The sequence below is a fragment of the Canis lupus genome, chromosome 9, assembly GCF_011100685.1.
Source record: "Canis lupus familiaris isolate Mischka breed German Shepherd chromosome 9, alternate assembly UU_Cfam_GSD_1.0, whole genome shotgun sequence".
Lineage (NCBI taxonomy): Eukaryota > Metazoa > Chordata > Mammalia > Carnivora > Canidae > Canis > Canis lupus.
The window spans coordinates 36,734,418-36,750,573 of record NC_049230.1 but is presented as its reverse complement, the minus strand read 5'-3'; the positions used below and the strand labels follow the sequence as shown (position 1 = coordinate 36,750,573).

The window sequence follows — 16,156 nt, the reverse complement described above, 5'->3', positions numbered from 1 at the left end:
AAATATATTACAAGTTAATTTTACGTGTTTTCCTAGACTTTTTCTTAACGTAGTTAATACAAAATTTTAAATTACATATGTGGCTTACATTATATTTCTATTGGAAGGGCTACTTTCAAACAAATTGCACAAATATGTATGTACAAAGATGTTTATCAAAGCATGCTTTATAAAAGTGAAAAGCTGGAATAAACCTAAGCATCCATCAATACAGATTGGTTAAATAAATTGCAGTAAATCTATAAAATGGAATATTCTGTAGCTACTGAAAATGCTGATGTACATCTAAATATACTGACATGAAATGATATATCAAGTAAAAAAAATAAGCTTACAAAATAGTACATATTTATAAGATTCCTTTCTTTTTTCAAAAGGAGCATGTGTATGTGTATGTATGTGTATGTGTATAAGCACAGAAAAGGTCTGAAAGGTTATTCATCAAAATGAAAACTGTGGTTACCTCTGGGCAGTAGGATTGCAGGTAATCCTTCTTTTCTTCCTTATGCTTTTATGTATTTTTGAATTTCTGAAGTAAGCATGACATAATTTTACAATAAAACAGTAAAGATATCTTTAAAAATGAGACATCAGCTAAAAGAAAAAGATCAATCTTTTATTACTTTTGCTAGATGAAGTCTACAGTGACAAGGGTCCTTAATCCGACACAGTGCTACACTAGGAGAAGCTTGCAGATACCTCTGTCCCAAGCTACACTTAAACTTACCCTATAATTAAGAATGTTTCAGGGTTCTACATATCATTTGTGAAAACTCTGCCATGAACCCATAAGGTATTAACAGAGAGAACACAGAAACGCACATTTGTCACCTAAGGCAGCCAAGTAATTTAAAAAGGGAGGGCTGGGACGCCTGGGTGACTCAGCAGTTTAGTGCCTCCCTTAGGCCCAGGGCATGATCCTGGTGTCCCAGGATGGAGTTCCACATCGGATTCCCTGCATGGAGTCCACTTCTCCCTTTGCCTGTGTCTTTGCCTCTCTTTCTCTCTGTGTCTGTCATGAATAAATAAATAAAACCTTTAAAAAATAAAAAAATAAATATTTGGTATCTTTTGAATTTTGAGCCCTGTGAATCTACGCCTACTTTAAAAATAAAATCTAAAAAACAAAACAGAAACATTATCTATAAAAACTCCATGATTGCCCATGACTTACTCAAAATTTAAAAAGTTATTCCTAAGGGGCACCTGGGTGGCTCAGTCAATTTAGTGTCTGACTCTTGATTTCCTCGCAGGTCATGATCTCAGGGTGGAGAGATCGAGCTCCAAGTCAGGCTCCAAGCTCAGTGTGGAGTCTGCTTGAGATTCTCTCTCCGTCTGCCCCTCCTCCAGCTCACACACACTCTCTCTCTCTCAATAAATAATCCAAAAAAAAAAAAAAAAATTTATTCTTAAGGTGTCTACTGGTGCTGAGATCAAATTAGCATTAAAAATTGTAGTCTATTCAATTCAAAATAGTTGAAGGGCTGGGGTAAAGGCCAGAGATTGTGGAGAAGGTGAATATGAACGAGAAGTGGGAAGATGCAGGGGAGCAAAGACAATGTAATTTATTAACAGTGGAATTTGTTCTTATACTCGTACGCAAGTAAAGAACCTCAACACTTCCTCTCTATATATTACATTATACTGTGTTCCTGGGTTCTTTTGCTTATGGGAAATAGCAAAATGTCAACCATTGTTTCTATTAAAGGTCTTTAATGATATTGCATTTTAGACCTGTAATGAAACATGGTGCTCACTGCAGTTTGTAATGCATCTCATTAAATACATTAATAACATGCATTTCACTAAAAGGTCAACTTATTATGGCTGAAGTTTGGCTTTCCTTTAATCACTTCATTTAAAGCTACAGAGCCAACTCTGAAAAAGATAGTAGAGAGTGTCTGTTACAGAAATCCTCTCAATTCTCCCATCCATTAAAATTAGTTACACTTACTAAGAAATCACTGTTAATGTTCTTATATGGAGTAACAGTATTGTGATTTTTCTTTTTTAAAGATTTATCTATTTATTTTAGAGAGAGAGAGGTAAATCTATAAGTAGACTTTAGAGCAGGGGGAGGGGCAGAGGGAGAGGAAGAGGAGGGAGCCCGAGACACTGAGATCATGACTTGAACCAAAATTAAAAGTCAGACACTTAACCGACTGAGCTACCCAGGCACCTCAGTATTATGGTTTTTTAAAAAGTGCTTTTAAAGATACATGCTGATTTACTGAAAAAAATGATAAAGCATCTACTATTTGCTTCATACAAATCCAGAAGTAGAGGGAGAGTTAGTATAAATATAAATAAATAAGATTGGCCAGGAGTTGATGACTGCTTAGCTGGCAAAGGCATGTGGGTTCATTGTACAAGTCTCCATGCTTTTATGTAAGCTTGATATATTCCATAATGACAATTTTTAAATAACTCATGCTCAGGTTTCTTTCTTCCTTATGTTGCTGCCACCAACATAAAAGACCTGCCTCCTAATCCTGTAGGACTTTTAAAGAAGAAAAACAGAGAGGAAAAAGTAACCTCTTTAGAGAAAAATGCTTTTGCCACAGGAAAACCCTTAATTTTGCTAAAGCTACTTTATGACTTATCACTTCTACAACTACTTCAAGAGTTATAATCACCAACATGTAACACCAAGGTGATTGCAGACTAAGTGCATGTGTATTGGGGAAAGGAGATACTGATCTATTTTCTGAAAAATAGAGTGGAGGGTGCTGACATTAGAACAGCATGCTGCTCATCAGTTTAACTATGGTTAAAATCTCCTGCTTTAGAGGCTATTTTAGGACTATGAGAGTAAACAGCAATGCTAAAGACAGAATATATCAATCCTGAGAACAGGATCCCAGGTGTAATGAAACTGACGTTGAGAGGATAAGAGGGGTCTGAAAGGAGAAAAAATTAGAAAGGCAGGAGAACCCAAACAGCATTCACAGTGTCACCAAAGTCAAAGGCAAATATGTCAAGGAAAGGTTGAATGCTTCAAAGAGGCAGTAGCTGGCTTTGGTGGCAAGGAAATCTCTGATCATCTTTTCATAGTTATGAGACAAAAGCTGAATTGTGAGCATTAAAGGAGAATGTAACACTACACTTTCCAGAAGGAATGCTTAATTTAAATTATATAGGAAATTTGAGTACTAATAAAAAGTCAAAAAACACTGAAGACAATGAGGATGATGGTTATTATACTGATGACCATCATTCACATGACTGATCATTACCAAATGCTTCTTTTGGCAGAAAAATACCCATGCCTAACATGTGTGCCAGACACTATGCTAATGCTTTATACTGATCATGTCCTGCAATCCTCACAATCATACTATTGCCCTCTCTCTGTGAAGTAACCTGCCCAAGGTCACATAGGTAATCCATTGCCAATATGGATTCTAAAGCCAGGCGGGTCTAACTTTAACTCCTATAAGACAGTGCACTGACAAGAGATTTATTAAAGACAGTAAGTTCCAGTGCCTGTTCTGGGGTCAGTACATATTCAGCCTTGGTTCTACACTAGCCATATAGCACAGTATAAATGGTGCACCCAGAGTAATACAGCCCAGAAGTTTTTCTTAAACCGTTTACCAAAAAAAAAAAAAAAAAAAAAAAAAAACGTTTACCAATATAGGGAGGTATTACATTTTTATGGCTGTCATAAGATTGAAAACAAACAAAAATTAGCCACCCTGGGGCATCTGGCTGGTTCAGTCGGTAAAGAATGTAACTCTTGATCTTGGGGTCATAGTTTTGAGCCCCTCTCTGGGTACAGAGAGGATTTAAAAATAAAATCTTAAGGTGCCTGGATGGCACAATCGGTTGAGTATCCGACTTAGTTTCAGCTCAGGTCATGATCTCAGTGTCAGAGTCTGCATGGGACCCTCTCTCCTTCTCCTTCTGCCCCTCCACCCCATGCTCTCTCTCTTTCTCTCCCTCTCAAATAAATAAATATTTAAAAACAAATCTTAAAAAAAAATTAGTCACCCATCAGATGTGCAGAAATGTTACTTACTAGATACTATTGAAGAAACTATCATTCAGGTTAGAATGAATGATAGAATATGTGACACTAAACAAACATGCCTTTCTTCTCCCTCCTCCACTGCAATCCACCCTCTCAGATTGTCACAGACATCTGTCACATTTATTGCAATGCACCAATGAGACAAAGAGGGAATTGGTTAAGTACAAAAAAAGATTAAAAAGATCAGAACAGTTGCAAAATAAAAGTAAATGATACTAAAGTAGCTAAAGAAACTAAGTTACACTCAAGAATAAGAATGTGTCCACCTTGGGATCCCTGGGTGGTGCAGCAGTTTGGCGCCTGCCTTTGGCCCAGGGCACAATCCTGGAGACCCGGGATCGAATCCCACGTCGGGCTCCCTGCATGGAGCCTGCTTCTCCCTCTGCCTGTGTCTCTGCCTCTCTCTCTCTCTCTCTGTGACTATCATAAATAAATACAATCTTAAAAAAAAAAAAAATGTGTCCACCTGACAGGGACTAACTCTTAAAATAGCAATATTTTAAGATGAATTTTTTTTTTTAAAGGCACAGGCTCAAGTAAAAAGAGTAATAATTAACAAAATGGAAAAAGTCTCCACATGTAACACTCCAGACATTTAACCTAGAGCAGTCTGGGCCTCCCTCCAAAGCAGACCAGGAATTAGGGTACCAGGGCATTAAAAATAGAGAGATGGGGCACCTACCTGGCTCAGTCAGTAGAGCATACTACTTTTGATCTTGGTGTTGTGAGTTTGAGCCCCATGTTGGGCACAGAGTTTACTTAAAGAAAGAGCGGGAGGAGGGAGGGAGGGAGGGAGGGAAGGTAGGTAGGTAAATAGCAGGTAAGTGCTCCAAAAATCTCAAAAATTTTGAAAATTGCCAATTTATCATTTATTTAAGAAGGGGAGAAAAACTAAGGGAGGGATAGAAAAGATCCACCCTCACTGTATCCGTGGGGTTCCTGACTTCAGGTACCCCTGATGGACCTGATGGCTGGACCCTAGGAATCAATTCCTAATTACAGCACGTATTCCGGGGCACCTGGCTGGCTGAGTCGGTAGACTGACTCTTGATCTCAGGGTTGTGAGTTTGAGCCCATGTGTGGCACAGAGTTCACGTTTAAAAAAAAAAAAAAAAAAAAAGGCAGGTATTTTCCCACAAGAGAGGTTTGCAGGATCCCCTACCATAGAAATCCTAAATATTTACTTTCAACTTTGAGGTGATTCTATCTAGAGGCAGATGTCCTCCCCGGGTCCCTTCCAACTCTAACTCCATGGTACCATAAAAACAAGTTTTAAAGAGCAAATGAAAACACTTAAGTCTCAGCATGCAAATATGGAACAGCAATTCCAACCACAGTACACTAAGCCCAAATCTCCCTCTGCCCCATTCTTTGGTGCCCTTGGGCACAGAGCACAGTCCACAGGAGGCAAGGCATGTAACACTTCAGACATTTAGGCGGTGCAGAAGACTTTTAAATAGTAAGGTAGGAAAGCTGGAGTTGGCTCTGCTATGCATGAACAAGCTCTATAACTTTGGGCAACCCATTGTCTCTGGGCTCTAGTTTTCTTATCTGTAAAATGAGGGGACTGCAAACCAAGTAATTTCTAAATTCATCAGGACACCTGGGTGGCTCAGTGGTTGAGTATCTGTCTTCAGCTCAGGGTGTGATCCCACTCTCAGAATCAAGTCCCACACCAGGCTCCCTGTGGGAGCCTGCTTCTCCCTCTGCCTATGTCTCTGGCTTTCTCTGTGTGTCTCTCATGAATCAATAAATAAGATCGTTTAAAAAAAAAAAAAGTAAAAACTATTCTGTACCATATGATCACTGAAACTAAATCTCTTCAACTGTGTGGTGTTGCAAATACAATCCAAGTATATCCCAACATATACTCCAGTGGTTCTAAGTATCCCCATATGACATAAGTATTCTTACTATTTTTTAGGGCGCTGGCAAATTCCAGGCCCCCTTTGTCCTTGAAAATAGGGAAAACATCTGGTTGAGGAAGTTGATTGGTAGTCAACAGAGCTTTTTGTAGCTTGATCCTTCCTTCCAAGAGCTGGTCCCACAGTGCTGAAAAAGAAAAAAGATTTCATTCCTCAGTTACAAAATCTTCCTGGGTTGGCGGGGGTAGAGAGGGGGTAGGACAGGAAATCACATCAGTCTCTACAAAGCATGGCTTTATCACAGCTTCCTAGCACAAAAATACTTGCTATTATAGGAAATAAATTCAGTACCTTGGAAGCAAGTATTTGCTATACCAGAGAAGGAATGATGAAGCCCCAAGAGAGGAGAAAACTGTTTCCTCTTCAATATTCCACAGTTGGAATGCCTGTGTGGCTCAGCAGTTGGGTGTCTGCCTTCCACTCAGGGCATGGTCCCAGCATCCCAGCATCAGACCCATGTCCAGCTCCCTAAGGGGAGCCTACTTCTCCCTCTGCCTACATTTCTGCCTCTCTCTGTGTGTCCCTAATCAATCAATCAATCAATCAATCTTTAAAAAAATATTCCACAGTTGTTGGAAGCCTGGGTGGCTCAGTGGTTGAGCATCTGCCTTCAGCTCAGGTTGTGGTCCTAGGGTCCTGGGATTGAGAACCACATAGAGCTCCCCGCAGGGAGCCTGCTTCTCCCTCTGCCTATGTCTCTGCCCCTCTCTCTGCATCTCTCATGAATAAATAAATAAAATCTTAAAAAAATATATTCCACAGCTGTCAAAGCACTAGAACAGAACCAGCTGAGCAGCTCAGTGTAGAAATGATGGGCTAAGCACAGAATAATGGGGCTTCAGGCCTCTAGATAGGGGAGGCAGGTCACAAACTAACTGGAATGACATAGGAGTGCAGGAACAGCCAAAACAAACAGGAGATCAAATGTAGACACTTAGAAAAATAAGCCAACAGCAAACCGTGTACAAACCTATCTGGTTCTTCACAGCTCTTCCTTTCTCCACTTCCTCGGAAACTCTGACACCGGAGAAGGTCATCACTACACCATCATCTTCACTATTTTTGTCTGCAGCCCTGTCTTCATCACTCTCACCCGCGGAGTCTTCATCTCCATCCCCTTCTTCCAGGCCACTCTCCTCCTCTCCATCTTCCTCCTCCTCACTGCTACCGAGGTCATCCATTCCTTCCGTGAATCTTTCAAAGTCACTGATGCTCTGGACACTAAAACCTGGTGTTTTCTCAGGGCGGCTTCGGCTCCTCTTCTTCCAGGCCAAACTGCTGTCCCTGTCATTATCATACTCCTCTTCCTCAGCAGCACTCATGGCATCCTCATCAGATCCCTCCAGACCCAGCCCCTCTGAATCTCCATCTCCAGACTCTTCCTCATCAGATACCTCCTTGTCTAAACAAGAGAAGAAAGAAGGAAAACAAGATGGATGTTACTTTGAGACAAACACTAGGCTGCATCTTTGATTTCAAATAAAGGACTGCATGCAGCATCCATCAAAAATAATAATAATAATAATAATAATAATACATATTATTATTATACTCAATTCAATTCAAATCTTTATTGTACATCTACCTCGATAATGCTACAGGGAAAAGCAAAGGTGAACAAAAAACATGGATCTCATTCTAACAAAAGGTTCTAGTGGAAAAAATAGACCCTTCGAAACTTAACATAGGGCTTGAAAACCCAGAGAAGGGGGAAATTTTAAGTGTAGGGCAAGTGGATTTAAACAAGGCTTTTAAGAAAGAGGCTAGTAGCCTTTGATCTGGACCTTGAAGAATGGTAAGATTTCAAGTAAGGAAATTAACAGTTTTCCCAAATCTACATCTGAAAAAATTTAATTCATCATTAAATGTACAATCTATATCACTACAGTGTACCCTGTTTATTACGTACTTATTAGGTACCTATTATGAGCCAGGTGTAGATAAAAGCCAGGAAATAACAACTAGAATGTAACACCTATGGGGAAGGAAGGGTTCATAGCTTGGTGGAAGTGGTAGATATGCATGGTAACATTCATATTATTACCATTATAATGTCATTAGTACACAGCATATGGAAAAGGATCCATCTAACTCTCCTGGAAAGATGAGGAATTGGCTTCATGTGAAGGAGACATTATAATTTTACTGATTAAGCGTAAGTAACAACTTAATATGATAGTCTTCTGTACTTCTTTAAAGAACTATTTAAACTCAAGATATGGAGAGGGCTGTCAAAATATAAATACAAAACTAAGAATAAAAATAGCAGAGATTAATGATTAAGTTGTTTTTATGTGTGCCATTTCTCATATTAAGGAATATTCATAGAGTAGTAATTAAGAGTATAAATCTTGGAGTCAGACTGCCTTATTTGAATCCTGACTCTTCTGCTTACTAGGTATATGACCCTGAGCAAGTTATATAAACCACTCTGTCCCTCAATTTCCTTATCTGTAAAATGGGGATAAATACTACCAGCTCCATAAACTATTGGGAGTATCAAACAAAATGATACATGTAATGTTAACAGTAACAGCATCTTTGGAAGACTTACCGTGTTCCAATCTCCTAGCACTTAAAGAGTTTACCACAATGCCTGATAAATGGTGAAAGCCCAATAAATATAACATTTGTCTCACAATTGGTCCCTTTATCACTCTCTAGGCAAAGAATGTGAAATGAGCTTATCAGGAGCCCCCCAGAACTATACCAAGGGCCAAATCATGGATATCATAACCTGAATGATAGTTTCTTCTATAGTATCTGTGGATTCTCACCAAGGCACCTCTCTAAAGGAAAAAGAAGATGGCATCCACTCAGTAATCATCATATCCAGCCTCTCCCTTTTTTCCACTGAGAAACTTAGGGTGTTTTAAAACTCTAAGCTGGTGTCCTCACAGTCTTCTAAGGCTCTTACAGGGAAGAGGGAAAGATTTTGCTATTTTTACAGTGGCAAAAAATGAGCTTCACAAATTATTCTTATACAGTGACCCAATCAATGCAAGACTTGAAAAACTAAAGGAAGGAAGAGGGTCAGAATCCATGAGTAGCATGTTCATCAGATGCAATTCTTTTTCAACCCATAGCCTTCTCCAATACCCAACACATATTGCCTTTTCTTTCCATTTTAGGGTGAGGCATTAGGCTAAACATAAGGATTATAGAAACTTAATGGCTCTGAGCTTTAGACTTGCTTATGAAGCGAAATAAAGTAGCTCTTAAGATTCTTTCTAATGCCAAAATCATGGTTTCTCCTAAGACAGTACGTGGACACACACACACACACACACACGAGACTTGCAGAGATCCAAAAAAGAATAATAATAATAATAATAATAACCCCAAACAAAACCACACACACAAAAAAAAAAAAAAAACCCACAACTTTAAACAAGTAGGGAAGAAAGAGAAAGTATACCAAGCAAACATCTACTCACCAGATGAACCTGGCAGGGTCTGCTCCCAGTGGTCCTCCTTCCAAGCTTTTCTAGAGGTAGCCTTGCCAGAATACCTTTTGTCTGTGTCCAAGAGGGAGGCTGATGCCAGTTTTCTGATGCTACCCACAGCCAGGAAATCACCTTCCCCATCTTCCCCTTCATCAAACCTGTCAATCACTCTGGCAGCAGTGGCTGTAGGGGAGGGGTGGGGGCGGGGGAAGTCTCCAGGTTAGAGGGAACTTGAACGGTAATCCCGTCCAATCCTTTTAACGCATCCTCTACAAAATCCCAACTAACTTCCAGGAAAAAGAAACGCATGACTTCTCAAGGTAAGACCACTACCGTATTGCCGTCCCTGAACAGAAAGTTGACCTCTGCATCTACTAGCAGGGCCTATCTCTACGCCTTGGATCATAAAAGCTAGCCTAATCCTTCTTCCACTTGTGACAGTGGCTCAAATATTGTTAAGTCAGCCATCTATCCTCCCTCCCTCCATCCCATCCCTAAGGGAGCTTGCTTCTCCTGGCTCACCCCCACCCCCATCCCCCTTTTGGCTGATATTTCCTAAGACACGGTCCAGCACTCACATTTATCCTTCCTTATTCTTCCTTCCTCACACTTCTCTGATTCAAGTCTAAAGCAGGATTACTCCCAACCAGACCTTGGACACCAGCTTACAGAACAGCAGTCGCATTCGTCAGCCCCTGAGCAAGTGTCTCGAGGCCTAAGGAGGCTTAAGCAGCACCACGGAATCCCACTTCTTCCTTCAATCTCCAAGTAAGTTCTTAGGGGCAGGCCGCCTTAAAAAACAAAACGGCTAAGACTGCCTTCTCACTTCTAACTCAACACCAGTAAGGGCATCCTGAAAGATACCTAGTCCCACCAGCGACCAGACCCTAGCTCCCTGCAACAGCCCTGGAAGCCTGAGGCCCCGGGATGCTCCGCCCACCCGAGCACCCAGTCCAGCGTGCGGGTCCGAAAGGAGCCGAAGCCCTAGTGCTCCCGGGAGGCGGTTTCCCTCTGCGCGGGGGAAAGCCGAGTGGGCCAGGCGGCGAGGCCCGGTGGCCGGCCGCTGTCGCGCTGCCCGGCGCTGCCCTGGGCCGGCCCCACCGCTCCCCACGTGGCCTTTCCCCAGTCGGGCCTCACCCTCCTCCGGGTCGGCCTCGGGATCCGCCTCACGCGGGCGCGGGTTCAACAACTGCTCCAGCTGCAGCGCCAGCGGCCCCGCCATCGTCACCAGGTCTCGCTCCGCGCCGCTGCTCGTCAGCGGGCAGCCCAGCCTCAGCCCCGGCCCGGGCCCGGACGGCTCTCTCCCCGCCGGGGCCCTGCCGCCCGGGAGACTGCTCGCCGGAACAGCCCGGGACCGCGCACAACCCCGCTCCAGCTCTGGGCCGGCCACTTCCGGGAGGCGCGCGGGAGGGGGCGGGGCCCGCGTGTCACTACGGGCGTTGCTAGGAATCAGGCGGAAGCGCGCGGGAGGCTGTAGGGAGGGTCGCCGTCCCCGCGGGCGTGCGCGTGCGCGTGCGCGTGCGCGTGCGCGGAGGGGGTTGGTGGGGGGGGGCGGTCCGGGAGCGCGCGAGGGCACGTGGCCGCCGTTGGCGCTGAACAGACGCTGCGATGTGCCGCGGCCCTTGTCGCCTTTAAGATTTGCCCGAGAGCTCCCGGTGCATGGAGCCTGCTTCTCCCTCTGCCTGTGTCTCTGCCTCTCTCTCTCTCTCTCTCTCTCTCTCTGTGTGACTATCATAAATAAATAAAAATTAAAAAAAAAAAAAAAAGGTTTGCCCGAGATTCGCTTAGAAATAAAGTGTAGTGTGGCCGTGGCCTATGATGGCTGATTTGAAAAAGACGAGGGAGTAAAGGGTGAGCATCTCCAGCCTCAGGTGCGCTTTCAGGGACGCACAGACTGAACCAAGATGGGTTTGGCATTTAACAAGTTGGAGGAGGCTGGGGCCGGGCACATGCCTGTGACCCTGTGGTGGGCAGGCTTGAAGAATCCCACATCAGGGATGTGCATGTGTGTGTGCCGGACTGTTGGCGTCGTTATTAACGGGAATAATTAGAAATAGCTCCGGCGGGCAGCCCGGGGGGCGCGATCCTGGAGACCGGGGATCGAGTCCCACATCGGGCTCCCGGTGCATGGAGCCTGCTTCTCCCTCTGCCTCTGTCTGTGCCTCTTTCTGTGTGTTTCTCATGAATAAATAAATAAAAATCTTTTTAAATTATTTATTTATTTATTTATTTATTCATGAGAGACAGAGACAGGCAGAGACAGAGGCAGAGGGAGAAGCAGGCTCCACGCAGGGAGCCCGACGTGGGACTCGATCCCGGGTCTCCAGGATCACGCCCTGGGCTGAAGATGGCACAAAACCGCTGCGCCATCCGGAATGCCCAAATAAATAATTTTTTTTTTAATCGCTCCGTCTGTTCATAAATAAAGAGTGACTACAGTTTCTCCGAATAGCCTTGTCTTAGGGAAAAGGAGGTGGTGGCGATTACTCCGTATCCTCGTTATTGGTATCTGTTCGAAGGTGAAGGCATACCCAGGCCCTTGAAACTGGTGCACAAATGCAGAGAAACCTGTACCGTTAGAGGGGCACAGGTAGACTCAGAATCTAAAGACTTAATAGGATCAAGTTAATTACACCCAGCCACATGGAAAGATACAATCCCTTTGTTTTCTCTCCTTCATGAAGTATTCCCTAACTGCCCAATGTGTGGCAGGCACTGCTAGATGAAATACAAAGATGAGTAAGTTAAATTCTCTCCTGAAGGTGATCAGCCTAGGGGGGCAGACAAACTTGTTAACAGAACAGGCAACAAGAGATGATGAGGGTGAGTTGAAAGTGGTGTATCCTTCCAATGTCTGTCTGAGGTCACCTGTAGAAACTTAGAACGCCCTAAACAGAAACTGCATCAGAAGAGTCCAGAAGACTGTTAAGGGAGCTGGACAAAGTTGGATCCCATAGCTGAACAGCCTGGGAACCCTTAGCTCATCAACTGTTTCCTGTGGAACTTAAGGGAGGTGAGGGTCCCCGACTTTCACAGTCTCAATATGCCCTCAGGGTCAAGATCAATGAGAGACCAATCCTTTAGTGAGGCTTGCTCCTGTCCCCTTCCTAGGTGGCTGCAGAGGGGAAGGAGAACCTGTCTATAGGGCAGCCCCCCTCAAACAGGAAAGAGAAAAAATGCCAGGCTTTACCAGCAGCAAGAGGATTCAGAAAACAGCTTTGTTTATTTTTGTTAACATATCCCCTGTAATTGCAGTCTGGGGCCTATGACTGGGGCTTCCAGAGGAAAAAAACAAAAACAAACAAAACCCATGCGCCTCAGGCTGCCACAAGGAGCCTTCGCCTTGGACTTCAAAAGAACAAAAATGTTTCTCTCCACATTTAGGAAACTGCCTCCCCCAATCCTCCTCCCTTCCTATTTTGAACAATGGTGCTTAGAATCCCTGCCTTCAGGGTAAAGAAAAGGGAGAAAAGAGGGAGGGAGGCAAGACAGGTCAGAGACCACCTCTAAGCTGTCAGGCAAACAGGACACTAGTGGATGATTCTGGGTAGAAAATGGTTAGAGTTCTGCTTATCTACTCTCCCTTCTCCTTCCCGGTCCCCACTGACTTGGAAAGCCTTGGAAAGACTACCGTACTCTAGTCACAAATATCCCAGGGCCCCTCAAATGCTTCTCCTGCTTTCTTATGCCACACTGAGGGTAGGGAGGGGGAGACAAGAGAAAAGAATTCTAGGACTTAATATGTAGCTGAGAGAAATTGAGGCATGGGGCAGGGGAGCACCCTCCTAAAAGCCCTCTCTAGGGGGCCCTCCCAGCTTGCATGCTGGTATCTTGAGAAGGAAAGAGGGGTTTCCTGGTGGGAACAGGTCTGGAGATGGAGAGTGGACTACAAGCAAGGATATTTCAAACCTATACCTCCTAGAAGAAACGTAAACCTCTGAATGCTTTGGGGATGAGAGACAGCAGATTTGATGACCAGAGGGATGGAAATAAATGGGAGCACTCTCCAAAAAGAACAGTCCTCTCCCGTGGAGGTCAGAGGGTCTCCTGGCTCACAGTTCTCTGTCTGCTGCCTAAGGGCTGCAGAGTGACAGGCAGAAAAAGGGCAAGGGTGACATTAGGTTACCACCCCACCCCCACCGTTGTCCCAATCAACTATTCCTATGACTAGGTGTTTCAGAAGTTTAGGGAAACCAGGTTCTTGTCTGTCTCTCTTTCCAGAGGCCATGAATCCCCAGGTCCCTGCCAATGCCAGTCCTGGCTCTCCCTACTTCTCCCACACCTTGTCTAGCCCTGATGCAGTCCTCCTTCTCCTCCAGCCTGGAAAAGTTGGAAGGGTGAGCCTCGGCTCCCTAGCCCAGGGCAGATGGTGGCTTCCCCAGGTTGGAACCCTGAGGGCAGATGGCCAGAGGCACAGAGGTGGCATCTTGAAGATGGCCGCAGGGAGAAAGCTAACTGCCAAGCCCAACTCGAGAGGAGACTGCCCTCCTAGGAGACTAGGAGACGGGGACCGCTTGGGTGCTTCCTATGACCCTTGAGCCTCTCCTCGGAGCGCCCAAGCGGCCGCCTGCGGATGGTGCCGCCAGCGCTTCTCTGCACCCGAGGGCCAGAGGTGGGCAGCGCTGCTCTGATGGGAAGGAGAATACTCCCTGATATTTCTAGACCTCCTCCTCTCAGGCGGCTCCAAATCTGACTGCTAAGCTTTGCCACCTGTCCAGGTATTTGTTAGGGTTCAGTATACAGAGTCAAGGGGGGGAAAGACTGCCCTGCTGCCACGGTCAGAGGGTCAGAGAGAGGAAATAAGTCCACACTGAGCGCCCAACTCAAAACGCTTCTTAACAAGTACCCGATTCCACAATAAAGCTGCTAAATAATTCAGCAGCCTTGATAGGAAAATGCAGCTTCCCATGAGCGTACGTTCAGTTAAATGAATGTCTTTAAAGGGGGTGGCTATAATGAATAAGTTGGCTGTGATTTAATGTATATAAACGCTAAAAGGGTAAAAACAGCCGATCCAGGGATTGCATGCAAAGCAGATAAAGAAATGTGCCATATGCAGAAGCTAGGAGTTTCAAAAGTCTCCCTGTATTTCATAAATTTGGATTTCTGAAAGAACACTGTCAGGTTCCTCCCAGTTAGTCCATCAAAGACAAACCATCATATAGATGCAGTGAAATATTGCTTATTTTAAAGCCTTCCCTGCAGGAAAGATACACTTGGTTGTGTCTTAACAAAATATGAAAACGACAATGGAAATTACATACCGTTTAATGTAAAACCTTTGGTTTTTAAAACGAAATAAATAATCCGGACTGAAATCTAGGTGATATAGAGAAGAAATTCTGGAACTCTAATAGCATCTAATATTAAAAACACACACGCATCCCATAGTAGATAAATATTTAAATTCCTTCCATGTTTAATGAAGGCTTGGAAGGGATTGAAGTACTTTTCAGAACCTATTGGCAACTCCCGGGTGAAATTTGATTTCTCTATTGGTTATTTTTGCTCATCTTTCAGAGGAAGGTAATAATATGTAACCTGTGCCAGGCAAAATAGTTTTTCCCTCTAGGAAACTTCCAATGTAACAAACATTATAAAACAGCTACTTCACATCAGTTCTCTGAAAGGATTCAAAGTCATTTCTAGCCGTTCTGTACATTCATTTTATGTTATCTTTTAAACTACCAAATTAGAGAGCAGGATTATCTGTGGGAAGTGAGTTGAAACAGGAAAGGGCCACCTCTACCTATATTTACAGGTAACTGACTTTCACAAGTCCAGTTTTACGTGTGCAGAATGGGGGATAGAGACAGTGTATGGGATCTCCTGCCTAATCAGACTGGGAACACTCATTTTTAGCCATGGATTTGATTTCTATTTCAAATTCTATAAACTTATCAGCAAATATCTCTTCAACTCTATCAGTTAAACCCACAGAATGCAAATCCGTAGTTATTAGCAGGAAGCCACGGAGAAGAGCTAGGCTGGCATTAGCAAGGGGATTCAGCCACAGGCAAGGTAAAAAGATACCCCATTCCTGCCTCTCTTCCTCCTGGCTTCTGAGGGGTCATTCAGCTCCCCATCAGGCCTCCCCTCTACTTGTTAAAACATTAAATAACACACCAATTATCTAAACATCAGATTTTCTATTTTTATTAAAAACTCACAAATTTATTCAACATGTTTTCTTTCATACAGTGAATGGTCTAATATGCACTGGAGGTCACACAAGCTTAGGTTTATCAGAACAATAAAAGACATATGAGAAATTTAATATATAAAGAAAAAAGTAGCAGCTGTTGACTGCATATTTGACCATAAAATTTAAATATTTTGGACTTTTATTTTAAAGACACAAAAATAAAACCTGTGCGGGTCTATATAAGTCATATTAACAATTCCATGAATGTTCAACAGGACTAAAAATTAGCAAAGATGGTTTTTTTTTAAACCTTGTAACACTTTGTTTTTTTTTTTTTTAACACTTTCTCAGGTTGCGGTGCCAGGCACCTTTACAGTATTTGTGCTATAATTATTCTATTTGGCAAGTGTCTGAATATCATGTTTTCTTTTTGCCTTGTGTAAACAACACCTTTTTACGTACTAGCACAGTGAGCTGTGAGCCCTGCAAATCTGTCAGAACATCTACAGGAAAAGAAAATGAACAATTTTGGTTGATTGCTCAAAACATTTTCTTTTTGAACAAGAGGTTTCAAAACAGGATATATTAATAAAACACTGAACTCCTG

General features: G+C 43.3%; 1 protein-coding gene across 8 annotated transcripts in view; it reads right to left on the bottom strand.

Annotated features, from left to right (window-relative positions):
* Nucleotides 1-10,783, bottom strand: part of AATF (apoptosis antagonizing transcription factor) — a 109,506-nt gene extending 98,723 nt beyond the window's left edge. For 6 of the 8 annotated variants that reach the window (XM_038548034.1, XM_038548030.1, XM_038548031.1 and 3 more), the window contains exons 1-4: nt 10,542-10,782; nt 9,396-9,587; nt 6,929-7,360; nt 5,948-6,085 (exon numbers count right to left, since the gene is read on the bottom strand). In XM_038548034.1, the coding sequence (XP_038403962.1) occupies nt 5,948-6,085; nt 6,929-7,360; nt 9,396-9,587; nt 10,542-10,626 (847 nt within the window). In that variant the 5' untranslated portion in view covers nt 10,627-10,782. Of the gene's footprint in view, nt 1-5,947; nt 6,086-6,928; nt 7,361-9,395; nt 9,588-10,541 lie in introns of all 8 variants that reach the window. The other 2 variants (XM_038548028.1, XM_038548029.1) reach the window with 1 other exon arrangement.
* Nucleotides 10,784-16,156: the final 5,373 nt, after the last annotated feature.